The sequence below is a fragment of the Papaver somniferum genome, unplaced genomic scaffold, assembly GCF_003573695.1.
Source record: "Papaver somniferum cultivar HN1 unplaced genomic scaffold, ASM357369v1 unplaced-scaffold_10, whole genome shotgun sequence".
Taxonomy (NCBI): Eukaryota; Viridiplantae; Streptophyta; class Magnoliopsida; order Ranunculales; family Papaveraceae; genus Papaver; species Papaver somniferum.
Window position 1 is genome coordinate 8,440,941 of NW_020618825.1, and position 14,953 is coordinate 8,455,893.

The window sequence follows — 14,953 nt, forward strand, 5'->3', positions numbered from 1 at the left end:
ACAAGATGAACAATGTATTGATGAAGAAGGACTCTACAGTATAATCCGCAGGATTGTAATCATCTCGCAGGTCAGGAAGAGTGGAAAGCCCTTTACCCGTCGTACGAATTGAAAACTCACGGAGGATGCGAATGGCATCACCCCATAGCTGAAATACTCCGCGAAGGTTTTATGTGACAGGATTTGATAGAATAAAGGACATTCTGGACTGAAAAGAGAAACAGGTAAACCTGCGCGAAGCTTCTCTAATGTGACAATAACTCTGTTCGAAGTCCACTCTTTCCTATGTATTCAGTCATAATCTGGACAGGTAAAAGGTGAAGAACCTGCTGGAATATAAAGCGTAATTCCCTTCGATTTTAATTCTGATTGGAATTCTAGTCCAAGATTTCCTGGGGGATGTCGGTGTGATTTGGCTAAAAACAACACAAACACAGTATGGGATTATCTTCAGATTTCAAAGTTAGAGTAGCAGATGAACAATAGCAACAGTAGAAGAAAAAATTTGAAAAATTCAAAACGAATAACAATAACTAGAAAAAAATAAAAGCAAAACACCAAAGAAAATTGGTTCAAGAAAAAAAACTAACCTTGATGAAGATTCAACAGTGGGGAGAATATCTTGCTGGTTAGACATAAAGATCAACACAATTCTTTTTTTTTTTTTTTTTGGAATAAACAGGAGACAGAAAGAAAGAAAGTTGCAGAGAAAATTTAAGAGATGAATTTTTTAAAGAATTGAGGAAGAGGATAACTCACATTTATTAGGGTATGTGAACTGGCGTAGACGGTTATCAGTCAAAGGGGGATGAAAATAAAGGCTTGTCAGTCAAAGGGAGTAATTATCAGCACGTGTAGACGGTCACGCACAAAATCCGGATTATATCGGTAATAACAGAGAGTATGAAAAAACACGACCAATGTGAAATCAGTGTTTTGAAAACTAGACCAGACATCGACTCAGTAAAATCACTGGGTTGGGACAATCAGGTTCCACCACTGGGTTGATGAATTTAATTTTTGATTAGATGTAAGTAATTTGAATTCATGAAATATATTTGCTCAACTGAAAATATATACAAAGATTGTGTTTTTGCAAATGTGATATCTCTTTTGAGCTTGATTCATGAAATTTTCACTAAATATGGGTGTTCGAATATACCGATTAAAAATGAGTACAAATTAGAGAGGATACTGTTAAACATAATGGAGAATATACTGAAATATTAAAAATGTCAAACGACTTAACAAGTAACATCAATTGCAAAAATGGTTACGTGCTTTATTTTCGAACGAGGGGTTGGATGCTCAGGTCTTTTAAGGTAAAGTTTTTGTTTTTTTTTTTCTGATTTTCTAGTAAAAACGAAGGGGTTGCATGTTCGAGTCTTTTAAGGTAAAGCTTCGGGTTTTCAGGAAATAAAGTTTGTTGGGTCGATATTGAGCCATCCCTGAAAAATTATTGGGTCACAGGTTTACTAGTTGGACCGGCCGGTCCGGGCTAGGTTTCAAAACACTGTGTCAAATAATGAAATTCTCTCACTATTCACATGAATGAAATTTTCTCAGTAATCTCTCTTCACGAGATCAGTGCTAGAAGAGGAAAAATGTTGATACGAGAATATCGCATTGTTCGAGTAAAATGTATCAAAGGTGTATAACAATGCGATATGAAGGTCAGAGCGAATGTGAATGCGCTATCCTTCTAAGTCAGTACTCAAGCAAGAAATGAGGTCATAATCAGCCATGCGATATTGGAGTAAGTGTGAAGATAAGGTTCACGTAGAAAGTGTAATACATATAGCAAAGGTAAGGTTCACATGGGAGGCGTGATATATACCAAGTGCGATAAGAAGTTTAATTTTTAATGTAAGCGTGATAGTATCACATAAGAGTTTATTAGATGTCATTCATTATGTAAATTAGTTGTCATCCACTATCTAAACACATATATAAGGATCAGGAGGGCATTGTAAATGGGATGAGATTTTGAGGGTCCGAGTATTATCTTGAGAGATAAGTTTGTGAAATCTGAGCTAGGGTTTATACTTAGAACAATTGTAATATCGTCTTCCTCATAATAAATTTGTGAGTTTCAATTCCATATATTATGTCTTGAATATTTTACTTATTATCCTAAAGGTGTAGTTGCAGGATTTCCTGAAGCTACATGCAAGATTTCTTTGATAGGAAGGGCGGCGACAAGGTTGTGGCTCATGATGAGAAGGTGCAAGATCTGGACCTGGTATCATGGATGTCATCCCTCTTTATGTTACCATTGAGACACGTAGAGATGTTATGAATGCGTTGATACAAGAAACAACGTTATTCCCACAAAGATGCAGCAAGGAAACTTACCTACTAACTATGACAATCAATTGCTGGGTGAGTACGAGTTAAGATGAAATTCCTCCAACACCTTCAGGTGTTCCTTCGTTAGCGAGATTCTTTGATATAGGTGCAAAAGGTATTTTATACTCCTTGAGTCACAAATTAGATGAGCTAGTTGTTTTTAAAGTTTTTCGCATACATAGATGAGTTATCTTACTAGTGAAGGGGATATTTCTATAATTATCCTTTTAATTGATTATTATTATTGTAAGAAATATGTACAATTTGATAGCCATGTTTACATAGGCTTTTTAAAATGCTTTTTAACGGTATAAAGTTTACGAAAACCCATGGTATGGTGTAAGGGATAAATCATCCATAAGTTTTACTAGTTATTATCCATAAGGGTAAAATTGTAAAATATACTTATACATACTCCCCTTTTTTATTTGTCTTAAGAATTGCGCAAACTACAACTAGCTCATCTAATTTGGGACAGAAGGAGTGTCTTTTGTTGAGGATAATAGACTCATAAAAACGTCTGAAAACATACATTCGATATATACTTTGGTCATACAAATAAGGAAAAGATTTATTGGTTGGTTTGCACATTTAATTGGTCTAATAACCTTTGACTCTTATTTCTGGTCAGAAGGACGAGTAAAAAAAAGGAAACTTTTATAATATCGAAGAATATTTTAGATATTATCCTAGTGTAATTGCAGTGGTGCGATAACCAAAGAGCAAAAAGCAAAAAAAAAAAATGGTTTACTCTGTGATGCGACGCTACGCGGTGCACGAGCAAATTTTGGTCGATCGAACATTATACCGCTGCCTGGTTCAAACGTAGTTTAAACTTTTGCTTGTTATCAAGCGAACATTATAAGCACGCCCCTCTTTATAGACCATGATTGAAGCATATGTGTAATATCTGCCCCATCATCAAACGGACTTTTAAACTGCGCCTGGATTAAGTGTGTAGTTTATACATCCGTCCCGCTCCAAACGAACTTTTAATTTGTGCCTGTATCGAGGGAACATTTAACCTCCGCTCAACCGAATATAGTTTTGGTCTGGGTTTCAGACCAAAAATACTCTGATGTTTGGTTATAATCAAGTTTTAATTTTTATTCCGTCCCACTGTAATAGGTTTGTGGACCAAATTTTTGGTTTTAATCATCCATTGCATATAAGAACAACAAAGACCAAAGGATTTCTTCTGAAATGAGAAATCAACATATACTTATTTTCAAGTGTATAGAATGTTGATGATTGGGCAACAACAGGTGGACTTGATAAAACAAATCCGAAAATAATACCATTTGTGTCAACCTAAAAGGAATTCAAATTTGATGATTTTGAATGGAAAAATCCTTATCCTGAAAAATGTGTTTCGACTACTACGGTGAAACGGTTGGATCGATATGATACTTGGTATTTAAATTATCCCCAAAAAGAAGATTTTGCTTGGGTTTACAGGAACTCGGTTATTTATCCTGCTAGATTTTTTTTAATTAGATTTGCACATGGGTATGTTTTAATTGGTTGAACAAATGCAGGGGACCAGCTAAATTAGACACATAGTTTCAGGTAGAGGTGTAAAATGTATCGGCATGGCACAGCCCAGCCCACGAAGTCAAGTGCTTAGCGTGATGTGCTGGGATGTTCCAGAAATTCAGACGTGTTGTGTTGTGCTAAATGGCGTGCTGTGCTGTGATGTGTCAGAATAATAAACGTGTTGTGCGTGCTGTGCTGTGCTAGCATACTTATTTATGTTTTCTAAAATAAATATTTTTTGAGATATTTTAGTTAGTACATGTATTTTTATAGAAATAAATTAGCATAACGAAAATAAAATGTGAAAAATTAGGTAAAACAATGATTATATTTTGTGAAATATGCATCAAATGTGATGTATTTTAGGCATGACGTGGTGTGCTTTGCTATGCCGCGTGTTGATGTGGTCTATTTGTCTGGCACAACACAGCACACTAAACAAATGTGTTGTGCCTGTGTTGGGCCAGTCACATGTTGTGTCGTGTTGTGCTCGAATTTTAACATGTTGTGCCATAAACGTGCTGGTCGTCCCAGTTTACACCTCTAGTTTCAGGTGCTTGGTCGACCACCAGCTTACATCAGTTCACACACCACCTATTCGTAAAAATGCCACAACAACAACAACATGGATACTTAGAGTTAATTATCATCACAGATTTCTAGATTGAACCAGTTTCATCTTACTTTAAACCTAGATAAAAACTGGTTTCATCCTGCATATGGTTATACAAAAAATATTTTCGTCATGAGGTATATAATTTAATCGTACATATCCTAACAAATACATACACTTTTTTCAGGATTTATCTAGTTTCATCCTGCATATATTTTGATATTTATTTTTATGTCGAGGTGTTTGTTACTATTGAAGGCTGTGGTGGAAGTAATACGGTGTTTGTGGCTGTTTAAAATCTTCGTACCGATGGTTATCCTAGATCTTTTGTTTTTTTTTTCTTCTTTTTTATATGGAACAAGTGGTTGAAACACCGACTTTACTTATATGTAAATCAAATTACTTCCAAGAATAACACTGAATGTAACCGGTTTCATCTTAGTTATTTTTTGAATGTAAAAAACATATAAATTTTGTTAAAGATGGACTTTTATTTTAGAAGTTATGATTTTTTTGGTGAAAAAGAAAGAGAAATCGATAAAGAAGAGTAAAAAATAAAAAGTAAAGAACACAGGTGCCTAGAGATTTAGTTCCCATTTCACCTTACCATAACTTTTACATGTCTTTTAATGAAAAAACTTGACAGACCGTCAAAAAAAACCGTCTGAAAGTTCTCATACCCTGTTATCCTCCGCAAGGCCCACCTGGTCAACACCAAAAAAATCAGTGACATAAAATTGGAATTCGGTTTTCGTGTAGTTTGCCCGCACGGTCTGTCAAGAAACACTCGTCTTTTAAAACCCGACTTTAAATTTTCTTAGACAGTAGACCCAAATTCTCTAGTTTGCAAGCCTGAGATACACAAATTAGAAGACTAAGAACATAGTTCGGAGAAGGTAGTTGTCAAGAAACTTTCTTGAGGATGACATATACAACATGAGAACCACGACTTTATTGGAAGGACACTGACATCAGCTGATAAGGAGGGACATGTCGATGCTCCAAAAAAGCAGGGAAACCCTACAAGTTCCCACATCTGTCAATTGGCATCTCTCTCCGTAGGATATTTTTCTTGCGTTTGTTTCTTTTAGCTTTTGCCAGGAATTGTTTTTGCTTTATATATTCCGGTTTCTCTTATCATCTGACACAAAGTAGTTGCTAACATACCAAGCAAGGAACTACATTCAAATTTCAAACCCGTCTCCTACTTCCTAGTGCAACTTTTAATCATTTAAGCATAGATAAAAACTCACAATGTGTAACATAGTACTAGGCTTAGCTGAGCCAGATAAGAGCAAGTGATTTGTTACCTGGCGTTTAGAAACACAAAGTATTATATTTTTTTTGTTCCCTTTTATTTTGATTGAAGTTTTTGTCTTGCGTGTTTTCGAACAGTTTTGATCTAATAGCACCACAAGAGATCATTTTGTACGTGGTACTTTCAAAAACACTTGATAAATGAAAATTTGTCCAAATTAATTCAATTGGTTAATGCCGTACATATTTCCTGATAATTATATTTGTACTGTTTCTAGATTAAAATTGCTCGACTAGCAAGGGAAATATTTTCCTTTCCATCCTTGCTCCACCAGTGGATATTATTAATTATAAAACTTACTTCAGATATTAATATAATCATAATTCGTGCACTATCCTAATGCAGAACAAAAAATTGGATATAAGTTATAAACCCTTTGGTAATTAGATATATATGCCTCTGACAGGAATAATAAAAGAAGAACAAAAAGAGAAAAAACAGATGAAGAACTTTACTTTTTTAAATGTGTCTATAATGTATATAAGAGGCCATGAAAGGACTGATTTTCTCAACATAGTTAACAACAGCATTAGATAGATATAGTTGCACACACACATAAAGGGATATGGAAGAAGAGAAGCAATCACTGTTGATGAAATATTGGGCGATCGATGTTGATGTTTTAAATAAAGATACCCAGAAGGCGCGATGGAATAAGCCTTCTATTTACAAGTTTCCGGCACCTAGCACAGGTGGTAGCAGTTCCAACATAACGATAACAACAAAAAGTCCGCTGCTTACCTTCCTTACACCGTCTCCTTTGGTCCTTACCATCACCACAAGGGTGACCATCTGAAGAAGATGGATCCCCATAAGCACCGTGTCCTCGCTCATTTCCTTAGAAGATACAAAATAAATCTCCAAAAACTTGTGGACTCACTCACCACCACCAGCTGCAGATGGCAACAGGTAGATCATGTTGACGAGCCCAGTACTGATCCAAAAGCGTTACCTATACATGTTCAGGAGGAGGTATTACCTGTACTGCAGCATCTAGAGGATTCGTATGACTCCTTAGATGATGAGTGGCTCCATGATCGAGATGGGTTCTTGAAGCTAATGATACTTGACGGATGTTTCATGCTTGAAATTTTACAGTGGTGGTCCGTATCTGACTATCATAAAGCATTTTCATCTGGATCAGTTACAGCAGCCACATCCTTGGTCGGCTCAATTGATGACTACTTCTATGCTGACAATGACCCTATATTCAGTCTTCACGGGAAGTTATATGTTATGTCTTACATAAGAAGAGACATTTTGATGCTGGAAAACCAACTCCCTATGCTTCTTCTTAAGACTTTGCTCGGTGCCGTTCTACCCACTCAACAGAAGGTGCATGATCAATATTACATTTTGTATCTTTTCTGATTATTTTACGTAACCACTGACATGTTTCTTAGAGTGTGTTCATCGTAGAATTTAATTATATACTATACACATGATACATGCAGGAGGATATAGAAGAGCATTTGAACACGATTGCATCCAACTTTTGTAGAGGAAATTCAAGTTATAGAAATCGAAATACGGGTTCATGTTTGCACGTATTAGACCTCTACAGGAAGAGTTTGTTATCTAATATTTTGCCAGATGAACCACCGGCAGGCTCCGCCCCTGAAAATAAGAACTCCGGTGATCATTTCTGTTGGGGCCGCAGTAAGGCGAAAGGTCCTACTACTATATTTTCTGGTCAGCCGGCGAGTGCAGACCAGAAAAATAGTGCTGCTGGTAGCGATGGCACCGGTGAAGATATCATAAGGTCGGCAATGAATCTTCATGACTCTGGAATCAAGTTTGAGAAAAGTACGGATAACCTGACTGACATATCGTTCAAAGGTAACATACTGAAACTTCCGGTGATGGTCATTGACGACATTACAGAATCAACGTTACTCAACCTGATGGCATTCGAGAGGTTCCACGTAGGAGTAGGGAACGATATCACATCATACGTGTGCTTCATGGACAATATCATTGATTCCTCGGATGATGTTAAAATCTTGAGGTCCGCTGGGGTTTTGCACAATGCAATAGGGAGTGACAAGGCAGTGGCGAAGTTGTTTAACGAGATGACCAAGGACGTAACTCCCGACCCAGAAAGCAGACTAGAGAAAATAGTGCAGAAGCAGTTGGATGAATACTGCAAGAGCAAGTGGCACGAGTGGCGTGCTAACCTCAGCCACACCTACTTCAAGAGCCCATGGGCTCTTATCTCACTGTTGGCTGCAGTCTTTCTCTTGGCTCTCACCATATGTCAGACTTTCTATACCATTTATCCCTACTACAGGCCCAGTGGAAAATAGTACGTACTTCATTATTTCGATTTTTCTAGTCTTTTCCGGTTGCCCCCTGTATTGCATCTTCAACTTCTTTTGAGTTTTGTGCTAAAATAAGAGAATAATGTATTTTCAGTCGTGCTACTTGTTAATGTCATTTACTTACTACTGCATTTGCCAAGATTTAGAACATGTAGGTGCTCAAGGCCAGAGATGCGTCCCACGTTAGCTAGCGATATATAAAACGGAAAATGGATCATTTGTTCAAATATTTTTAAAACATGGTTCAAATGGACGAGTAAAAATTAGTATGAGTGAAATGCACAGAAAAAAAAATAGGAAGAATAAAACTAGATTCATCCTGACTTAAACTTAAAAAAGAGGGAGGATGAAACTGGATGCATCCTGATATAAATTAAAAATAAGAAAAAACATTTGAAAATTGGTAAAATGAAATTGTTTATATCCTGGCTATTTTTACATTTTCGTCCATTTAAACAGTATCAAATTTTAGATGTCCGTTTCACCCAAAAATTATTGATTTTAATCATTTTAACCAATTTTGTGTATATAAAATATCCTAACCCTCCCGCAGTTAGCTAGCAGATTTCATCTTCTAGATTTTATTTACTACCATTTATTGCGTGATGGCATGAAGGATGGGGTCTAATTATAACGACATGGTTACCATTTTTCTCCGATGTGAATGTTTACTTTATCGAACGAATCGAATCCGGAAAATAAACCACGTAAAACCTGTTAGAGACAAAACACATGGGCCCCACCCCAAAAAGAACAACAGGGGGTCCGTTTTTGGGCTGTCTGTGAAAGCATTGTTTTCACTTTCCTGGTTCGTCAAGCATTTTGGAAACAAAAATGAGTTCAAGTAGTTTGGTCAATGATTATCCTCAAACAGTTTCAATCAACTAGTTTAAAATCGATTACTATACATGTGGTATTTTTCCAAGAACAACTACTGTAATAATACTGCCATTTTATTAAGGAATATAATTTATTAATCAGTGTAAAAGCTTTGTATATTTCATTTTTCTTTATAATTAAACTAAGCATATGAAAGACCAAACTCGAAAAGTCTAAGGAATGTGAGCAACACGATGAGTATACCGATTTATGTTTTATTAATTTTTTTTCGTTGATTCCTCTGTTCTAATCAAAATATTTTAAGGAATCTTTTGGCCGCCTTCTTAGACAATAGGAGTATATATTTATAATCGTGGAAATTGATACATGCCACCTAATATTTTCCTAGTTACAAAACTGGTTAAAAAGACCAAAACCAACAATTCTTGTGTGAAAAGAACATTTAGATTTTGATACTGTTTAAATGGACAAAAATATAAAAATAGTCAGGATGTAAATAGTTTCATCCTCCACATTTTTAAAACTTTTTCTTATTTTTAATTTACCTCAGGATGCATCCAGTTTCATCTTTGCTATTTTTAAGTTTAAGTCAGGATGAATCTAGTTTCATCCTTGCTATTTTTTTGGTGTCCATTTCACCCATAATAATTTTTACTCGTCCATTTGAACCATGTTTTAAAAATAGTTGGACAAATGACCCATTTTCCGGTATTGTAATTAGATAGTGGCATTAAACTCAAGATTGTCAAGTTGGGGTTCAACATTTATACCGAACTTTGTTTTGTATACATATAGGTGGTGCCACACATATCAAGATACCAGAGTTATACATGGCAGTTTACCTAACTTAAGTCGTTTTACTAGCCCACTCATCACTGGTTCAACGTTGGAACTACATGATTTTTGGTAATACGTTTTCAATTAACTGCATTGCTCATTTGTTACATCGGTTTGTGAAGTCAATTTTTACTTTCTCAATTTGTGTTACTAAACTGTTAGAAGAAAACATGGAAATATCAACAACATATGGTATCAGAGCTCAGAGTTTCGTACTGATATCGTTGAGAAACTTCAATAAACCGTCTGATAATTAATTAAGCTGGGAAAATATAGTAAAAGATTTAATACTTCTGGGGACTGGCCAGATAGACCACTAACACTAATTTTAGGTAGTTACTAGATGATTCAAGCCGATTGGAAAGAAAAGGATGATTCAACACTATTCCATTCTTCAGAGGTTAATAATTCTTGTGCTTTGCATAAAATAAAAACATGGGAAGAAAAAACATCCCATATCCTAGTGTCTCATTCGCAGAAACTATTTAGAATTTTCCCTTGCGTGAAAATCAAAACTAAGAAATTGCAATGAAAAATAAATTAATTAATAACTGATAAAATGGGTTGAACCGTTGAAATTAGTTGATCCTCTGGAAATTTGCCAAGACCCCAATCTTTGATTTTCTAGGACTTCGTATGGAAGCATGATTATTCTGACTTCTGACTAACTCATATGAACAATAATCAAATTCAATATTCAAGTGAATACAAATTATTCAACCTAATTTCAAATTGTGGAGATACTTTTGGACTCTTCCAATGATGCTCTAATAAATAAAAACAAAAGTTACGTATAATTATATAAAAATAAAAAATTATATTTATATTTTAAAATAAATCTCTTTATCACTTCACCAATCATTTTGTTATCATTAGCAAATTTAATCTACCTTGTTTTCCATTGGATTATTAATCACTGCATTTCGCCATTTGGCCTATGTACAAACTCATGTGGTTACCCTGCTAATTGAAGTCAAAGACGCTAAGAAAAAGCCGTGAAGCAAGATTAGCAACCTGCAGTAGAAAGAAAAACCTATACCCATATCCTTGTCGCTTTTGCAGAAAACCTAAATATTTTCTACATGTCGACTTGTTGTTTGTCCTGGGTATATAAATCTCAGATCTCACCTAATCTGGCTTTCCTTTATATATAAGAAAAAACATTACGTATATTAAACTCGAAACAATAGAAATCTCACCTAATACTTGTATATCTGTATATATATATATATATATGTATTGGCATGGCCAAGCATAAACAAACATTTTAGATCTTATTGAAAGATTAGATCTTAACAATGCTGGGCACGTGACAGCCCGATAATATGATGACAAAGGAGCCGATCCAATGGAAGGGTTCAACTGCAATGCCAGAGGGAGTTGGAAACTTGGAGGAAAACGAGCTGCCCATCATCAATTCCACGAGTGTGAAGTGTCCAAGGATTTTGTCGAACTATGTAGAGTGGTTATAGTTTTATATTACAACAACAATTATAGCATCTTAATTAGAAGCAAGATTCGAGGTAGATGAAAAACTAAACCAAATTAGTTTATATAGTCGTAGATAGTTAAACTTAACATAGGGATGTCAACAGGTCAGGTTCCGCTCAGCTAGCTACCACAGAAACTGGAACAGAAACCGATTTTATTTATTTATTTATTTTATTTTTTTGATAGTAATGATGGAATAAGTTCGATTATAAATGAATTAATTATAGAAAATTAGCTCATGGTTAGCCATCCATGTGATCAAACAAAACCTTTCGTTGTTCAAAACAAAAATGTTTGGTGGAACCACGTATTAAGTTTGTATATATCTGCATGGAATCATTCAACACACACTATTCAAATATTGAAAACCCTGTTACTGTCGAGGACTTGGTGGTGGCTATTCGCATTATCATTGGGTTGCTTCTTTGAATCTCTCTTCGGCGTCCTCCCTCTCATGTATATCACTTTCAATTTTCTCCATCAATGTGTATATATATATAGCGAGAGATCGATCAGAGATAAGAGTATAACAACAAAAGAGTAGTCATATCATTTTATCCAAAAATGTCAAGCTACTTGGTAAAATCCAAAAGTGTTTCTCAGTTTCTTAGCTTTGTTTTAACATGTCATTTATTTTTACAAATTGGCATGATTCGTTCTTCCCCACCAGAAAATCCCATAAAATGTTCTTCACCGGGTAATAGTAACTGCACGGTTACGAATTCTATAGGTGAATTTTCAGACAGAACAATATGTAGAGTATCAAATGCTATTTACCCGAGAACGGAACAAGAACTTATTGCAGCAGTAGCTATGGCTTCCAAGAACCAAATCAAGGTGAAAGTTGCAACTAGGTACTCTCACAGTCTAACCAAGTTGGTTTGCCCAGACGAGAGTCCCAACGGTAACTTAATCATAAGCACTATGTACCTCAACCACACATTAAGTATCGATAACTCCACGAGGATCATGACAGTTGAACCCGGTGTGTTACTGCGGGATGTGATGTCGCAAGCGGCGAAATTTGGATTGGCACTTCCGGCTAGTCCTTATTGGTGGGGATTAACCGTTGGCGGTATGATTTCTACAGGAGCCCATGGAAGTACTTTGTGGGGTAACGGAAGTTATGTTCATGACTATGTTATAGGGCTGCAGATTGTCACACCAGCTAGCCCTGACGAAGGTTATGCCAAAGTGAGAGTTCTTGATATTAATCACCCTGACATTAAAGCGGCCAAGTTATCTCTTGGAGTTCTTGGTGTTATTTCACAGGTCATTTCAGTTCCGATTTAAGAACGCTCCTATGTCCATTCTTTTTTTCATACACCTCATTTCATCCATCCTTTTGTAACTTGACTAGCAGTTTTGTGATTGATGTGGATGTTGACTTTTGTTTATCAGATAACTCTTAAACTCCAGCCACTTTTCAAACGTTCCATAACAGTTGTTAGAGAAAACGACAACGATTTAGCGACTCGGGCAACTACCTTCGGTAGAGAGTATGAATTTGCAGACATAACTTGGTATCCTTATCAACGTTGAGCACTTTATCGACTTGATGGCAGAGTGTCGTCGAATATATCCGGAAATGGTCTCTATGACTTTACAGGTTTTCGTTCTACATTAACACTAGCTTTGGCAGTTGTAAGATCTTCAGGTAGACAGATCATCCGTTTCTAATAGTTATATAAGTGTTGTCGATTATCCCTCTTTGTCTAATTTTACTAAAAGAGTATGTCGTTGCTTTTTGGCTAATTAAATAGAGGAGACTCAAGAAGCCACAGGTGATGCGAATGGAAAATGCATCAGCGCAAGGGTAACCACATTTGCATTAAGGATTAGCGTATTCGGATTCACAAATGATGGTAATTTGTTTACAGGTTACCCGATAGTAGGATTCCAAAATCTCTTACAAGCCTCAGGAAGCTGTATAGATGGCTCCCCGGATGCTCTAATCACATCTTGTCCATGGGATCCCAGAATTAAAGGCCAATTTTATCACGAAACTACTCTCAATCTACCATTATCAAAAGTGAAGAACTTCATCGAGGACTTGCAAACACTACGGGATTTAATACCCGAAGCCTTTTGTGGCTTAGAGCTTTCAAGTGGAATCTGGATGAGATACATAAAAGGTTCAAATGTTTACTTAGGCACGGACGAAGATTCCATGGATTTCGACTTTACTTATTATAGAAGTAAAGACGGCTCAACGCCTAGACTTTTTGAGGACATATTGGAAGAAATTGAACAAATTGCAGTATTCAAGTATGGAGGAATACCGCATTGGGGTAAAAATCGCAACGTTGGGTTTATTGGCGCAATCAATAAGTATAAACATGCCGACGAGTTTTTGAAAGTGAAAGAGAGTTATGATCCTTCTGGAGTATTTTCCAGTAAATGGACTAACCAAATCCTTGGTTTAGATCAAAGTGGTGTGACCATTGTTAAGGATGGTTGTGCCCTGGAAGGACTTTGTATTTGCTCTGCAGATATTCACTGTGCACCGCAAAAGGGGTACGTTTGTCGACCGGGTCGGCTTTTTACAAGTGCTAGAGTTTGTACAGATATAAACAGAGTTTCTACGAATATAACTCCAGTACTACTTGAAGAGGAGGGCCTTGGATTTTCAGACATGTAAATTAGAGATAATTGAATTGTGTATGAATTTTTTTTTCTTTTTTTTTTTTTGAAACAATTGTGTATGTAATATGCTTGAATTTCTATTTTTTTTGTGTATTCTTTCGGTTTTTAATTAATCAAATTGATAAATAAAATCCAAGGATCTTAATACAGGGCCACGTGACTTTAATACTAGGGCCAATGTAGGACTCCTAGCAAACTACACCATGTTTGTTTACTCCTAACTCATTTGAGTCGTCTGGATCTGAATCATCTGGATCTGAGTGAAATCACCTGACTCATCTGAATCTGAGTCGATATGTTTGTTTTGAGTCAGATCTGACTCATCTGACTCGGAAATAAGTGAGTCAGTGGGTTGGTCCCATGAGTCAGGGGTATTTTGTTACCTGACTCAAATGAGTCCGAGTCAGGGGTTATGTCTGAGTCAGAGGTCGAGTTAGATCTGACTCAAAATGGAAAACAAACGGTCTGACTGCTGACTCGGTCCGAGTCAGGGGTTGACTCAGATTCAGATGCCGAGACAGTTGCAAACAAACAAGTTCTACGACTAGTTCCATAGCTGACTCGTCTGTTCTTCGTCCTCATCTGGGCCACAACCACCTTGGTCCAGCACCATAACTACCACCACCGGTTTATTAATGGTCAAAAAAAAAAAGAGGGAGAATTCATGCAATATTGCATTCGGTCCATAACTCCAGAGGTGTCACCATCCTTCCACAAAAAACCCATTAAAACAAAAGTAACACAAAAACCCCATCAAAACAAAATTAACACAAAAACCCCAAATTTAAATGTTGGTTTCATCATAAATATGATGAAACCAAAATAAAATTTGATGAAACCAAAATTTAAATTTGGGGTTTTTGTATCAATTTTTAAAAATTTGGGGTTTTTGTATCAGTTTTTAAAAATTTGTTTTGTTTACATTGAAGTTTCAATGGATCCCAATATTTGAGTGGGGTTTTTGTAACACAAGTTTAGTCACCTTGAATTTTTATGACTAGT

The 14,953-nt window shown here is 36.0% G+C and overlaps 1 protein-coding gene and 1 pseudogene across 1 annotated transcript; both read left to right on the forward strand.

Moving 5' to 3' along the window:
• The first annotated feature begins 6,536 nt into the window (after positions 1-6,536).
• LOC113326021 (UPF0481 protein At3g47200-like) lies at positions 6,537-8,163 on the forward strand. Its single transcript, XM_026573834.1, has 2 exons — positions 6,537-7,151; positions 7,271-8,163. Exons 1-2 carry the CDS (start codon positions 6,618-6,620, stop codon positions 8,120-8,122), a joined length of 1,386 nt encoding a protein of 461 aa, XP_026429619.1. The 5' UTR covers positions 6,537-6,617; the 3' UTR covers positions 8,123-8,163.
• Positions 8,164-11,712: 3,549 nt separating this feature from the next.
• Positions 11,713-14,094, forward strand: LOC113327030 (annotated as a pseudogene).
• The last annotated feature ends 859 nt before the right edge of the window (positions 14,095-14,953 follow it).

What these genes read in the sequence shown, in the direction of transcription:
- LOC113326021 (XM_026573834.1), top strand. Translation starts at nt 6,618, where the DNA reads ATGGATCCCCATAAGCACCGTGTCCTCGCTCATTTCCTTAGAAGATAC. An exon ending in TTCTACCCACTCAACAGAAG is followed by an intron (nt 7,152 to 7,270) that starts GTGCATGATCAA and finishes TGATACATGCAG; the next exon opens with GAGGATATAGAAGAGCATTT.